Consider the following 15900-nt stretch of genomic DNA (forward strand, 5'->3'; position numbering starts at 1 on the left):
CAGCCATCCAATTCCCCCCCCCACCTTTGCTTCCTCTCCCCCTCATAGAGTTTAGTTCAGCATAAGCTTTTGTAAGTCAGAATGTCAACTGTTTTTACTTTGCTGCCGCCGACTAACACAGCTTCCTCTCTAGCGCTAGACTAAGTTGTCCAAGCAGAGATCTTGCACTGACATCTAGTGGGATTTGTGCTGAAATGTTCCTTTTCTGATGTACCCCTTTGAGTTCCAAATATTCTTTATGGTGAAAAACACAGCTACCCAACTGTGGCTCCGAATACAAGTTTAGAATCATTCCAACCAAATTTTTAAGTCAGTGGGTTTCACTTGTGCTTCTTGCAGGCAAAGTATGGGACTTTGAAATATAATGTATACCTGGTCTGTAAACATTGGTTCAAAATCAGACCTGGTTCATTGCTGTTGAGCTACAATCCACCAACAACAGCCATCTTACAGTGTGATATACGTGATGAACTGTGATGCTAGACATAATCCAGGATATATTTAACTCTTGTTAAAATAGTGTGTGTGTGTGTTATGCTTACATTATGGTGCCCAGCATACACCTTTTATGAAAATAAGGTTGGTTCAGAGCAGGGCATTGGACAGAGCTGGGCATTCTCAACTCCCCCCCCCCCCCAGGCTGGCTGCTTCTGCAAGGAGCTAGGCTAAAAAAGGCTTAAGCTAAGAATGAATTAAACTCAAAGTACCTTGTCTTATATATTTACACAAGAGCTGTAAAGAATGGGCAGTATAAAAATCCAAACAAATAAATAATAAATTAAAGACAGATTTCTAGAACATTCGATCAAGGGAAGTATGTGGGGTTTTCCCCCCTTGAATGCATTAATTCAAGCACACACAAAGGAATGGGTTACATGATTTCTTTTTCCTTCCGCTGATTGGACTTACTAGCAATTGATGATGTCATATGTGACAAAAAAGGCTATTTCATGGGTTTACTTACCAGCTCCCTCCCAAAAAGAACTTTGGGCTCATTTCCCCACATTTCCCAGTCCGTGGCACCCTTCAAATGTGCCACCCCCCCCCTTTATGGCCCTCGTTAAGAAGGGCTGATCCTAGGAGGAGGAAGAAGAGGAGTTGGTTCTTATATGCCACTTTTCTCTACCAGAAGTCTCAAAGCGACTTACATTCGCCTTCCCTTTCCTCTCCCCACAATAGACACCCTGTGAGGGAGGTGAGGCTGAGAGAGCCCTGATATTACTGCTTGGTCAGAACAGCTTTATCAGTGCTCTGGCGAGCCCAAGGTCACCCAGCTGGCTGCATGAGGGCTAGCGCAGAATCAAACCCAGCTCACCAGATTAGGAGTCTGCACTCCTAACCACTACACCAAGCTGGCTCTCTTAGGGTAACCCAAAGCTTCTGGGGGAGTATAAAATGTGCAAAGGCCAGTTCTTTATTCTGGCTGCTCATGTAGCTCTGTAGCGAATAAGGACTTGGCAGCTAAGGAACCAGCTTCATTGTAGAAGGTTTCCACTCAGCATCACTGGTGCCTCTGAAAGAGCCATTGGTACAACAGGTGAATACCACTGGCTGCTGCAGGTATGCACATAACCATTTTAATTTAAGCAGCAGTGCTTTAATCATTATCAGAGAGATTTATTTTAGATGTGGAAAATCCTGTTGTCTAAAAAAGCCTCTTTTTTCAGGACACAAACATCGATCCATTTACTGCTGCATCGCATCAAGTATTTATAAAATTCCATTCTGAGTATGTAACCCTGCCTTCAGGATTTCGTCTAACATGGAACAGCTAAAAAAAAATCTCTTATATGAAAATAAAATACATTCACTCGGAGCACTCTTCTGTATTGAAAAGACTCTAGAGTTTATTACGGGGACGTAATGGTGCTCATGATGACACAATAAAACTATTTTTAAGCAATACAATTCTTGTGTACCGAGTTGTTTCAAATTCATTTAATCTCTTTGTTTAAAGAAGATATTTGCTATCAGGAGCACAATTTTGAAGTAGTACTAGATGAGCTCTCTGAAATAAGCTGTTCTTCAAAACTACTCTTCATTACAGACGTAAGCAGACTCTGCAACCTGAAAACAAAGATAATCTGGTACAGATGATCTCCTAAGTGTTGACTGATTGCTCAAGGAAGGAGGGTGGCTATGAGCACAATGGCTTCATCCCCTACTTCTACGCAGTTCTCAGCTGTTCAGCACAGTGCCTAGATATGGACATGTCCCCATAATCAGTGATGCTGCTTTTGGAATATTGCTGATCACAGGGGGGTGCACATGTACCAACACTTCCTCTGTACATTTACAATGCGTAGTAGCTTAAAGCAGCGGTCCGCAAGCTTCTGCTTGCTGCGGACCGCTGCGGCGTAGTGGGCGGAGAGGGTGGCCCAGGGGCCCTGCTGGCGCAAACACGCGTGCGCAGCAGTCCGCGCATGCGCGTTTGTGCCGCCACCATGCCAGTGGCCGCGGCTTCCCCTCCCGGCCCCTCCGGGCCACGAGCAAATCGGCCGCTAAAGTGGCCGATTAGCTTGCGGCTTGGCAAGCTTCTCTTCCCTCCCCTCCCGAAGCGAGAAGCTTGCCGGGCCGCGAGCTAATCGGCCGCTTTGGCTGCCGATCTGCTCGCGGCCTGGCGAGCTTCTCGCTTGGGGGGAGAAGGAGCTGCGGCCCGGCGCCGAGGCCTTCACAGCCCGGCGCCGGGCCACGGCCCATGGGTTGGGGACCACTGGCTTAAAGCATGACATACCATAATGCAAAACACAAAGCAATAAAAGGGGGGGGAGCAGTAAAACCATAAGACAGGCCATAAGAAAAAGCAGTAAAAGAAGTGAACAGTGCAATGTACCACAATCCTCCAGAGCTGTTCCATTATTGAGGTATTGACTAATACTGCCCATAAAGGTAAAGGTAAAGGTATCCCCTGTGCAAGCACCGAGTCATGTCTGACCCTTGGGGTGACGCCCTCTAGCGTTTTCATGGCAGACTCAATACGGGGTGGTTTGCCAGTGCCTTCCCCAGTCATGACCGTTTACCCCCCAGCAAGCTGGGTACTCATTTTACCGACCTCGGAAGGATGGAAGGCTGAGTCAACCTTGAGCCGGCTGCTGGGATTGAACTCCCAGCCTCATGGGCAAAGCTTTCAGATGGCTGCCTTACCACTCTGCGCCACAAGAGGCTCTAATACTGCCCATACCAGCACCATTTACACACTGGGAACTTCACTGCCGCAGCTCCTGTGCAGGAGCAAAAATCGGGGGTGGATGAGGTGCACCAGGCAAACGCTGGCAATGGCTCATGGGAATTGTAGTCCATGAACATCTGGAGGACCACAAGAACGAAACAAGTTGGTAGGTTTCTCAGTGCAGGGGCAGCATGCCTCGCCATAGGAGATACAAAGGAGAGGCAACTTTGCTGGGAAACAAAAATGCCCCGCAGATCCTGCTTTGATACCCCGCCGCCCGCTTTGCCAAGGTGGGGAGGCCGGAAGGGGCCGAGGCATCGCCCAGGTTGCTCAACTGGCAGCGAGAAGGAAAAAAGGCGCGGCTCCGGCTCCCGGTCCTCCCCCCCCAGCCTCAGCGCCCCGCTCGTCCCGGGCGCGCGGCCACATCCTCTCCACAGCTGCTTGGCCAGCTGCAGGGTCCCCTCCTCCGGCCCGCGCCCATTGGCTCCCTCTCGACACTTCCCCACCAATGTCGGCGGGCCGAGGGTGGAGCCGGCTTGCGGATTGGGTCGCCGCCGGCTGCACATTCCGAGCAGCGGGCGGAGCGGCGGCAGCCCAAAGCGATTCGCCTTACTTGGAGCCGAGAGCGGCCGGCTGTCCCCGGCGCCACCTCCTCTCCGGGCGGCCGGCCCTGAGGCGCTTGCGCACTTGGAGGGAGCGCCTGGCTGGGGGGCCGGGAGGAGGCGCTTTGGGGAGGGGCCCAGAGGCGAGGAGCCCGTCTGCCCGTCTGCCCAGCGGAGCCAGCGCCCTGCTCCGTCCTGCCCCAGCTGTCGGTGAGTGGCTGCCCCGCTCGGGAAGGCGGCGGAGAGCCGCGGCGCCTCTCGTCTCCCCCGGCAGCAGGGGACGTGCCCGGAGCCCGCGGGAGGGGGGTGCCTCCCTTCCCTCCGCCAGCCAGAAGTTGGCAGCGAAGTGACTGACAGCTCCCCCCCCCCACACCTTCATTTTTGGAAGAAGCCGAGGGGCTTTCAGGCGAGGGGGGCAGGCGGCCAGAAGCCCGCGGGGGGAGCTTTGCCGCGGCCCCCCTCGAGCGGCTACCTGTTGACGGCTGCCTTCGCTGAGCCGGGTGGAAGGAGGGCACTTCTGCCCTTGCCAGCCAGCCAGCCAGCGCTGGAGTCGGTCCAGTGGAAGACCTTCTGGGCACAGCCCTTCCCCAACCTTTAGTGCAGGAATAGTCAACCTGTGGCTCTCCAGATGTTCATGGACTACAATTCCCATGAGCCCCTGCCGGCAGGGGCTCATGGGAATTGTAGTCCATGAACATCTGGAGGGCCACAGGTTGACTACCCCTGCTTTAATGGACCCCTGCCTCGTCCCGGGACTGCCCGCTGCGAGGCTAGGCTGGAGTGAGTGGCGACCTTTCTTTCGCCTGAGCCTCTTCCTCATAGGCTTGCTGATGTGGTCGGAATGGTGACGATGCTCCTGCCCACCTCCCTGGTGATGATCCTGGGGCAAAGCAGTTGGGCGTGTTTAAATGGGTGGGTCTCGCTCCAACAGGAGCTCGTCTCTCGGCTTATATTTAGCGGCCCGCTACTGTTTGGTTCTGCAGCCCTGAAGTTGAAGCCCGGTCCAACCTCTTAGAGGCCAGCAGAGTTCACACAACTGACTCTAGGGGTGTCGGAGGGCGCTGTGAAGTTCCAGGATCCTTTCCAGGCGCCTTCTAGGAAGTCACTGCTTGGACAGCATCATCTATATCAGTATAGTTAGTTCTCAGCGTAGTTCTCTCTGGGAATACTTAGGCCCAGAATCTGGAACCCCAAAGAAATACTGAGAAACTGGAACCCCAAACAAATACAAACCCGATAAAAGCCATAGTTTTACAGAAAAATTGGAACTCTAAGAAAGCCCCCCCCCAAATAATAGAAGCAACATCTGTAATGTTGAAGAATTGTGTTTTCTTTGTGGTGTCAGTTGCCATTTTGTGTGTGGGGGTTCCCCTGGCAACCACCACAATATTGCTCACCTTCAAATGTTGGTTTCTGTCAGTGGAAGGTGGGGGGGAGGGTCCTTTCCAGGGCCATGTTGGCCTTCTAATTCACCCCTGTTCCAGAGGGAGGACTCACTGGAGTCAGGCCCATTAACAGCTACTGAGCGACTTGCTGCTGCACAATTTGTACAACTCTCCTAGGTGGTGCAGTGGCTGCAATGTGATGTCACCCAACTTTCCTTGGTCTGGCAGCATCCCCCATGCTATTTGGGGCAGGCTAGGCCCAGTGACCATCACATAACTCACCTGAGTGACTTGCTACTGCACAATTTTTGCAACTTAGCTGGACTTTTTCTGGGGAGAGGCTGTCAGGGAGAAACCAGGGTGGTTTAGTAGTTAGAGTGCCAGACCAGGATCTGGGAGACCCTGTTCCAATCTGCACTCTGCCATGAATGTCGTATGAAAGATACTGAGCCAATTGCACACTCTCAGCTTGACCTACTTCACAGGGCTGTTGTGAAGATAAAATGGAGGAGAGGAGAATTATGTAAACTGTGTTGAGTGCTCATACAGGAATCAAGGCTATGGAAGTGAAAGGCAAGTGTTGGTTCCAGTAAGGCACACTGAAACATTAACATTAGAAGCAGGGACATGCAGTTGCCTTTTGTGCTTACAGGTGACCATGTTGTCTTTTATAGGTTTCCAGTGTAGAATTCCTTTGGAATAGCTCAGGCCAGTAACATCAGAACACATTTTAAGCTGGGAGCCATAATGTTCTATGAGGTTTTTTATTTTAACAGCTATACATTTTTCTTTTCACTAAAGGGGACTTGTAATCTTATGTGAGTTTGAGGTTCTCACATTCTCTTGTTCACAAGTTTGGTGTTATGCATGTGGTTCGAACGACTCTTCTGAGGACCGAGCTTGAGGTCTGGGGTAGGATCAGTGCGGGCATTGTAATTGACCAATGCATTGCTAGATCACCGTCTCAGGATCCAGTCAGTTTAAACCCAAACTGACCAATAGTACACAGTGGCAGGCATTCATGTGTGTCTATATGTTGGGGCACTTGAGGGGTTTCTCAGTTCAGTGTTGCCTCTTGTACCACCATGCTGAGATCCTAATAAAGAGCTGATTGAACTCCCACTGGTCCTGGCTTCCTTTGAACCTATGGGTGGAATACGTGACAGTTGCTCATGTGGCAGTTGGGCCAATGCGGCTGACAAAAAAAAGTTGATTCTTGCTGCTTCACCTCTCTCCTCTTGGTTTGCAATTAATTCATGCGCTATCAAGTGCCTGTGGTTTTGGTTTCAATTTAGATCATGTCCAAGTCCTTGAAGAAAATTGTGGAGGAGAGCAGAGAGAAGAACATCTTGGAGGTGGACATGTGTGAGCGGAACATCTCTAACATGGTGGACATACCTGGCTTGTGTAAGTATTTGTGACTTCCAACCATTGTGATGTTACTGTTTCTTCAAACAGGGATTCCCCCTCCATATAAATGCGTTTTGAGTCTGACATACTCTATCTGGTGTGAGAAGAATTGTTATATTCCTTCCTGGATACATTGCATTATGAAAACTACTATAGTTTAGCGGCTAAGAACATGAGGTGGAAAGTACTTTGGTCAAATTCGACCTTGGCTCTGAACTCTCTTGGGGTGTTTAGGCAAATTTCTCTCCTCCTTGATCGCCTTTGTTGGAGGATAAGGAGAGCACTGAATGGAACATTGGAACGTTCTACAAACATTGTTTTTTTTACATTGAACATTGGAACATTCTAAAAACTGTGTTGTCGTTGATAATTCCTTCCTGACAAATCACCCAACAGCAAGTACCAGGGGTGGATATGTGTGTGTGTGTGTAACGTGCTAAAGTTTTTTACTATAACTAGGATCTGAGAGACACAGTTCAGATCCCCACCCATGATATGGAAAATTGCTGGGTGATCTTGGGCCAGTTCCTCTCTCAGTTTAATGTGTCTCATAAGGTTGTTTTGAGGGTAAAAGGGAAAAGAGGAGAATGGCATAAATGCTTTAAGTCCCCATTGGGGAGAAAGGTATAAAAGAAAATGGAGACAAACATCTGCAGCTGCAAAAGGACTTATATTTGTTGTGATGTAGCCCTGGCTTGGATGTCCCAGACTAGCCTGTTCTTGTGAGATCTCAGAAGTGAAGTATGGTCAGCTCTGGTGAGTGTCTGGGTGGAAGACCACCAAGGAACACCCGAATATCTATGCAGAGGAAGGCAATGGTGAACCACCTCATGTTAGTTTCTTGTCTTGAAAACCCTATGGGGGATCACCATATGTTGGTTGAGATTTAATGGTAACCTGCACACATACAGAGCCTGCCGTAAAGCTGCAGAGTGGCTGTGGAAACCTGTGACGTTGCCTATTGAGCTTTCTGGTGGCCATGCTACCTATGGAGAGAGGGAGGGCTGGTTACAGCCTTTACCTTTTAGAACATGAATGTGCACAAACGTGGTGAAGTATCATAAGGTCAACCCTGCTCTTTCCCCTTCTGTTTCTGTGCATCATAAGAACTGGGTCTATGACTTTGTGTTCAAAGGTAATGCTTGATACTTTTGGACAAGGTTCAGTTGTATCCAAAATAAATATTATGGCCTTTCACCTATTTCTGCTGTTGCATTTTATTGCCTTTTGAGCTCAGTTAACAGGGCCCTCTGATATATGGCATGTTTTTATTTTTAAACAAATCTAGAATAAAACAAAGTATTCTTGATACCCCTGGTGAAAGTAACCAAGACATTACACAATTTCACAGTACCAGGGACTCAGTTATATTTTGAAGGCAATTTTAATGATCAGCCTTGTTTTGGAAGTTTTGGAGTTCCTATGAAGACGGCAACATATCTGTTCTCTACTTCAGCAGTTTCCTGGTAGAGCAGGAAGGCAGAGGCCATTTTACCATTTAGAGCCCTATGTACCAAAACAGCAGGAATCCTTCCAAGGGGAAGAGAAGAAGAAGAAGAGTTGGTTCTTATATGCTGTTTTCTCTACTCGAAGGAGTCTCAAAGCGGCTTACAGTTGCCTTCCCTTTCCTCTCCCCACAACAGACACCCTGTGAGGGAGGTGAGGCTGAGAGAGCCCTGGTATCACTGCTCGGTCAGAGCAGTTTTATCAGTGCCGTGGCGAGCCCAAGGTCACCCAGTTGGCTGCATGTGGGGGAGTGCAGAATTGAACCCGGCTCACCAGATTAGAAGTCCGCACTCCTAACCACTACACCAAGCTGATTCCTTTGGACATACAACATCCTGTCTCAGAAGACACTTATTTCTGTTGCTGAGGATTAAAGGACTGGAAAAGATCAGTTCAGGTGAGACCTTTCCCTAATCATCTTTGTGTAATATATTTCCTGAACTAAACATAAATTAGTAATGGTTTTGCTGGCAGTAAAGAAATCTGGGGCAATGATGTCTCTCTTCTGTGGATTAGCGACCTATCCTCTGAATCTTCGGAGAGAGCCGGGCGCTAAGTCTATGCTAATTACCTCATAATTAATTCAGGTCGGCAGCAACAGGCTTTCTTTTTCATGATGTGACATTAGTTGAGCAGCAACACCTGTCTCAAGAGTTCTCTTTGTCTGAAGCATTAAATTATCCAATCAGAAATTATCATATTGCTTAATAATGTCAAAGATATTTAAGTTATTTATTGGTTTCTGGAAAGGCAGCTTATTAGGCAGATGCCACACTTCAGTTCCCATTGTGGCATTTGGTTAATTAGACGGTAATGGGGGAGGCATGTGGGGAAAAGAGTTAACTCTTGTTGGCCTGAAGAAAATGAGTGCTGTCAAAAAGTGTTGCGTCTGTCACTCGAGTTGTTTTTGAAAGCTTATGAGTCCAGTCACATGACAGGCCTGCATGTTTGTTCCCTACAAAGGTGGCCATTAAAATTAGGAGTTTTTAACATATAAGCATTGCTTAAATATTGAAATCTACTGTTGAAAAGAAGCAAGCAATCGCTTAGCATTTCTGGCTGAAGCTAAAACCTGATTCAGGCCTTTGCCAACTTTGTTTTGTTGGATTTAATTTTACTGCATTCTCTCCAGCACTCTAATGGAGAGCCAGCTTGGTGTAGTGACTTGCAGTGGGATGGGAAGGCAGGAAAGTCATACTCTGTGAACTAGGAGTCATTCTGTCCATGGAAATACCCTGTCTTGTACAGAAATTCTTCAGTTTTACAAGCTTCTTCAAAGGAAGAAAAATGGACTCCTCCCTCCTTGCTGTCATGATCTATTTAGTATCGACAGCAAAGTTCTGCATTTCCTAGCTTTAAACTGCTCCTCTTAATATAATCACAGCTCTGTTTGTAATATTAACACAGGGACCACTTCCAGGAAATGACTGTCAAATTTCATGGGTAGTTTCCTAAGTTTAAATTTTGCTAACTTATCGCCTTCCTCTTTAGAGTGGTTCATAACCCTTGTTTTTTTTTTTTTTTTCTTATCACTGCTGCACATGAGGTTGCCCTCCACAGGAAGCATCCTGTTAATATTATTAAAGCAACCCATGTTTTGGTATTAAGCTAAGCCCAAGGGATTGCCCAGTAACAAAAACTGGGAGAGAAAAGTAGAACAGCAACAGAAAAGTTATTTTTTTAAAAAACAAACACTAAAAAACAAGGCACTCTAGCTTTCTCGAATAAAGTATCTATCTTAACTGTGGGAAATTGACTTAGTCTTAAGAGTCTTAGATTTCGCTCAAAGTTGAGCCAAAAGGAAAAGGTGTAGGATAAATATTTAAATAACTTTGCTCAGTGGAGGGTGTGGACATTGGTTGTATCCACCCTGTTGCCTACTTGTTATTTGTATTTATTTACTTACTTAGATTTATATAGCGCCCTCCCTTGCAGCTCAGGGCAGTTTACAGAGAACATAAATTGTATTATACAATACAATAGTTCATTAACTGTGTCAATTAACAATTTGACATCATCAATAATAATCATGTAACATAGGCAATAAGGTGTTTCTTCTAGGGTTTGTGTGCATACGCTGGCTTTCTACTTCGGGATTCAGTGGTTGTAGGATTTATTTAGGTTATTTGAGTGTAGATTTAGTGAAAGGTCTTTTGGGAGAGACGGCAGTCCTGATCACCTTCTATGACCTCTTGGGGCCGCTTCACTGTAAGGAGGGACCATTTATTTGGGTGAAGTTAAATATTTTTAACTTTATTTGAGAAGTTAAAAATATTTGACTTAATATTTTGAGGAGTTATAAGCCTCAACGAACGTTTAAAAACTTCAGTAGTTTCACCTTTCTGCTCTTTGTACTTGGTTCTCTCGAGTCTTACAATGACAACACAGAAGAGGGTTCTGAAATAATCTTTTATTTTCTAAAAGCCAGGCTCCACATTAAAACTGAAGCGAGGATGCCATCTTGTGGATCTGGTGACACAATTGAACAAAGCCTGTCTTTAAAGGTTTTGCTGTCAAATAGCTTCAGTGGCATTTTTTTTTGCTTAATTCTCAAATGTGCCTGTCATTATTCTGTGTTTAGGCTCAGTAATTAATCCTGCAGGTAATTGTCAGTTCCTAAGACAGGACAGTTCCCACAGGATATAAAATTGTGACAATGTGAGAAACTTCCCTGTTGTCAGAAATCTGTTGAATTGCCTGGAGTGTAATGCAGTTTTTTGCCTAAAGTAATCTGAAGTCCAGAAGACCAAAACTCATCCTTCGGTAATGAACTAGGCTGCTGCAGTCTGTACAACATAGAAGCCAAACTGACCTTGTCAAGGCAGAGGCTAGAATTAGTATAGAATATGGTCACCCACCACCCTCATTATTGCTGTCCAAGGACAGTCTTCATCTTGAAAGCCTTTAATGCCTTAATTTTCAACATCTGGTTATGAAAAAGCTACTCTGGCCTGCTCAAGGGTTGGTGACTATTTGGCTTTTTCAATTTGTGTTTTTGGGCTAAATTGCGCCAAAAGTTCCAAAACAATGAGAGTCTGTTTTTTAAGAAATATCAGTTCAAATCCCAGTTGGATGCATGAATTATTTAATATGTTTCTCTTGGGCCTATAATTGACCATGAACTTAACACGTTCTAGAGTGAAAACCATGAACCCTGGACATGAACCCTGAGGAATCCCAGCAGTTTTTCAGAAATAATCTTGTCTTGCTCTGTGGAAGATTGCCAGCTCTGGGTTGGGAAATATTTGGAGACTTTGTGGGTGGAGCCAGGAGTGGGTGGGATTTGGGGTGGAGGGACCCCAGTGGAGTAGAATGCTATGGAGTCCACCCTCCAAAGAAGCCATTTTCTTCAGGGGAACTGATCTCTGTTGCCTGGAGATGAGCTATAATTCCAGGGGATACCCAGGTCCCATCTAGGAACTGGCATCTACTTTTTGGTTGCAGCCAAGCTGTTGCAAATGGTATGTGTTTCTTCTGCTATGGAGCAAATAGCACCAAAGTAGTAATTTAACATGGGATGTTTGCACAGAGAGAACTATTTATTTATGTAGCCGATCCTGCTTTTCTCCCCAGTGGGGACCTATTGTGGTTTAAGTACAAATATATATATAATAGAAATGAACAAGGTGGGGGGGGTGTCCCATTACAGAGCAGGTCATCCCCTCTCATAGCCATTCTTCTTCCCAGCTCTAGGCTATGATTCTTGGGGTAAGAAACAAAAGATGAAAGGCCTTTGGCAGACATATAAGGAGTTGTGCCTGTAGGCATACCCAGGTTTTAAACTCCTTGATGAGCATTAAGAGAAACAAAATCGGAGAGATGTTCTTCAGCATCTTCTAAAACTAGCAGGAACTTCCACACTACAAGGACAGAATTATCCTCCATAATCTAGCCAGAACACTAACATGTATTACCCCTTTCTAGCATGTTGTTGTTAGATTTATAGACCACCCCTCTCCACAAGTATGCAGTTTGTTTGATTTCTGAAGCATAAATGCCCTGGTAGATGCTTTTCATGGGTTTAACTTCATGTAGTGGTTAGGAGTGTGGACTTCTAATTTGGTGAGCCAAGTTTGATTCCCTGCTCCCCCACAGGCAGCCAGCTAGGTGACCTTGGGCTTGCCACAACACTGACCGAGCAGTAATATCAAGGCTCTCTCAGCCTCACCCACCTCACAGGGTGTCTGTTGTGGAGAGAGGAAAAAGGTGATGTGAGCCACTTTGAGACTCCTGGTAGAGAAAAGCGGCATATAAGAACCAACTCCTGTTCTTATCCCAGGATGCTAGTAGTCAGAAAGATGTTTTTCATCTCCGTGATCTTCATGTTCTTCTCTCTCACCATAAAACTTACCACACAGCAGTAAACCCCAAAGCCTTTACACTTGCTACCCTACAAACATCTTGTAACTGAGGGAAATATTTACTGTTTCATGCAAGCCTGGTTACTCAAAGTTATCAGAGCCTTGTAGATCCCCTTGGTTGAAAGAAAAGGCCTGTCACAGTTGTATACCATAAAGGTAAAGGTATCCCATGTGCAAGCACTAGGTCACGTCTGACCCTTGGGGTGACTCCCTCTAACATTTTCATGGCAGACTCAATACGGGGTGGTTTGCCAAGGCCTTCCCCAGTCATTACCGTTTTACCCCCAGCAAGCTGGGTAATCATTTTACCAACCTCGGAAGGATGGAAGGCTGAGTCAACCTTGAGCCGGCTGCTGGGATTGAACCCCCAGCCTCATGGGCAGAGCTTCAGACTGCATGTCTGCTGCCTTACCACTCTGCGCCACAAGAGGCTCTCTTGTATACCATACCAGGCCTTATTTCCTATTCCTTGGTGAAATACTTCTTGGCATCTTCTAATTTTAGAGACCGCTGACAAAGGGAGCAGAGAATGGGCCATAGAGGACCTATTCTGTACAATTGTACAAATATTGCATATACTTTAATAACATCTTGCAGGGAGCCAGAAAATCTTATGGGTCTTATGTTCTGATTGTCTATTTTTAATGCTCATAATCCATGTTGTTTATCTTACTCTTGGGGGTTTTTTTACGTTTGAAACTAGATTTGCCTATGATGCTATAGCAGCAGGTTTAATGGCTAAAGATCACCTTACTTGTACTTTGGTTGCTTAAGATAAACCCAGGACATCATTCTAAAGTGCACAGAATATGTATAAGCATAAAAATGCAATGGAGTCTGTGTTATGTGCTGTCATTCCTGTAAGTTAAAACATGGTCCTTTTCCTACTTCTCTATGGAGATAAAATATAAGAAGTCCTTTGAAGCTCCTGGTTGGGAATCCCTGGGTTAGATAGTCTGGCTTCCTATGAAGCAAGAGCCTAGGGTTGGTAAACAAATGTACAAAGGTACCCCATTTGGTGGCTATTTGATCTGTGGGTTCAATCAGGATGCAGACACTTCAGCTCCAACACGAAGATAATTTTTATTAACGAGGAAAACTGAACAGCATCATGGAGAACACACAGGCTTTATGGTAACACATTATCATGGGCTTAGCTAGTTAACGTTACCATATTTAATAAGGTGACAGGAAGAGTTAGTCTTTGTCTTAAGATCTGTCAATATTGATCCTCACTATTCAGATAAATTCTTGTAAACATGCTTGTTTCCTTTTAAGGTAATTTTCCCATTTGTTGATTTATGGTTTGTTTCTGTTCATTTACAGTCACTCTGTCTCACATCACACAGCTGGTTCTCAGCCACAACAAACTTGCAAGTAAGTACATTTCTCAGTGTTTTATTTCTTTCTTCCTACATACGAATGGATTTTTCTACTGGTAGTTTGATTACCAACTTGTGCTTGTGTTGTGAGTTTTGTATGTGAATTTCTGTATTTGTGAAATGACTACTTGACAACTTTTTTTTAAAAAAAGGTTTCTGACCAAATGTTGAGGGTAGCTTTGTATCAGGTTTCCGATATGATTGATTGATATTCTCATTGGAAATGACAAATGTTTATTCATCGAGTTGTATTTTTGCTTTGGGTGGTTTGAGAAACAATCTACTGTAGGCTAAACGGAACAGAATGACATTGATAATTGTACTTGAATATTCTATTTTTCTGCCCATTCAAGGTCTCTAAGGGGGCTAATAGTTAAAGCAAGACATTATAAAAATGTATCATAAAAACAATGTAAACAAGAACTAAAATACATATTAAAAGCTCATAAAACAGTGATTAAAACATAGGACAAGAAGAAAGGGTTATTGAAGGGATGCCAGATGAAGCTAAAGTTTTCAACTGCTGGTGAAAGACCATGACAGATGGGGTGGGATAGGTTTGTCTAGGACAGTGGTTCTCAACTTTCCTAATGCCATGATCTTTTAATACAGTACCTCATGTGGTGGTGATCCCCAACCATAAAACTATGCAGAAATTAAACCAAAACTGACCAATGACATGAAGATCCATTGTTCATGATTGTATATAAATTGTTTATAAATTGGCGGGTGCCTTCAGGAGGAGCAGCAACAGTGGCGGTGCACCCCCCCCCTCCACCAGCCATGATGCTCACCCTGCCACTACCCTTGTGAAAGGGTCATTCGACCCCCAAAGGGGTCCAGACCCCCAGGTTGAGAACCACTGGTCTAGGAGTAAGTAGTCCTTCCAGAATACTGGTGTCAAACTGTATGATGCTTTCAAGATCAATACAAGAACCTTGAATTGATCCCAGAAACAATTCCCAAAATTGATCCCAGAATGGAAGCCAATGTAGATGGGCCAAGACTGGATTGACATAGTCCCTGCAACTCATAGCAGTCAATATCTTGACTATAGCATTCTGTGTCACTTGAAGTTTCTTAGTGCTTTTCATGGGCTGCCCCATGTAGACTGTACTGTGGTAATTTAATCCAGTGGTGGTGTTATTAAAAAAAACAAAAACAAAGGAATAGACAAAACAGTTCTTTTCAGGAGGGGGTGTGTGCTTTCCCGTTGTATAATTGACAAAAGTATGAGACCATGCTCTGCAAATAGGTGATATTTTTTTACAATGTTGTTTTAGGGTTTTTTAATTGGCGTTCCCTTTAAATTATGCTCTATGAGCTTTTTTGTGTGTTTTAAGCTAATTTTGATGATATTGCTGGGAAGTGCAGTGGGGTAGAAATCAAGTAAATAAGGATTGAGTTTCAGTTTTATTGTTTGTCACATTGGACACCCTTGACCTAATCCCTTAAGAAGATGCAATTAATTGTCCTTGAAATGACTTGGGGAAAACAGTATCAGTGACACTTGACATGCCCCACTAAGGTCATATTAGCATCTCTTACTAGTTTTCTGGCATTTATATAAGTGTGCCTGCTTCGCTGTTCTATTGTTTAGAGTAAATATGTCCATTTCTAGGGAGATAAATATGCATGGACGGTAAGCAGATGCCTAGTACTTCCACTGGTACTGTTTGCGTCTCTACCTGTCACCCTGCCATAAGCAGGCAAAGCTCTATCCTAACAGCCCTACATTTGTCTGTTGCATTGGATAATAGATAAATATAAAATTCCTAGCAGGCTTGTTACTTCCCTACCAGTGACTCTGTCACATGTAGGAACACCATTGTTTGTTTTTTTTCTCTTTGCTCTCTCTTCATTCTCATATCTTGGCGAGGGGCAAAAAGAGAAACTTCCAGGCCTGGATTGAATTGGAATCCATTTTTCCTGTGTAAATACCATATTTGGGCTATGAGCTATATCTGAGCATATAGATGGCAGTAAGGTTCTTCTGTGGACCTTGGTGTAGGAAAAAAAATGGTGAGGACATCCTTCATTCCATTCTTTCCATTATAAAAAAGCACTACCATACCCATGGAAGGA

The 15900-nt window shown here is 44.9% G+C and overlaps 2 protein-coding genes across 2 annotated transcripts in view; both read left to right on the forward strand.

The window, feature by feature from the left end:
- CUBN (cubilin) overlaps positions 1-1908 on the forward strand; it is a 137029-nt gene extending 135121 nt beyond the window's left edge. The window contains exon 67 of the mRNA XM_077303068.1: positions 1668-1908. Within this exon, the coding sequence (XP_077159183.1) occupies positions 1668-1775 (108 nt within the window). The 3' untranslated portion in view covers positions 1776-1908. The remainder of the gene's footprint in view (positions 1-1667) is intronic.
- Positions 1909-3743: 1835 nt separating this feature from the next.
- RSU1 (Ras suppressor protein 1) overlaps positions 3744-15900 on the forward strand; it is a 74391-nt gene continuing 62234 nt past the window's right edge. The window contains exons 1-3 of the mRNA XM_077303217.1: positions 3744-3981; positions 6452-6563; positions 13760-13810. Coding sequence (XP_077159332.1) covers positions 6455-6563; positions 13760-13810 — 160 coding nt within the window. The 5' untranslated portion in view covers positions 3744-3981; positions 6452-6454. The remainder of the gene's footprint in view (positions 3982-6451; positions 6564-13759; positions 13811-15900) is intronic.

The sequence above is a fragment of the Paroedura picta genome, chromosome 11, assembly GCF_049243985.1.
Source record: "Paroedura picta isolate Pp20150507F chromosome 11, Ppicta_v3.0, whole genome shotgun sequence".
NCBI lineage: Eukaryota > Metazoa > Chordata > Lepidosauria > Squamata > Gekkonidae > Paroedura > Paroedura picta.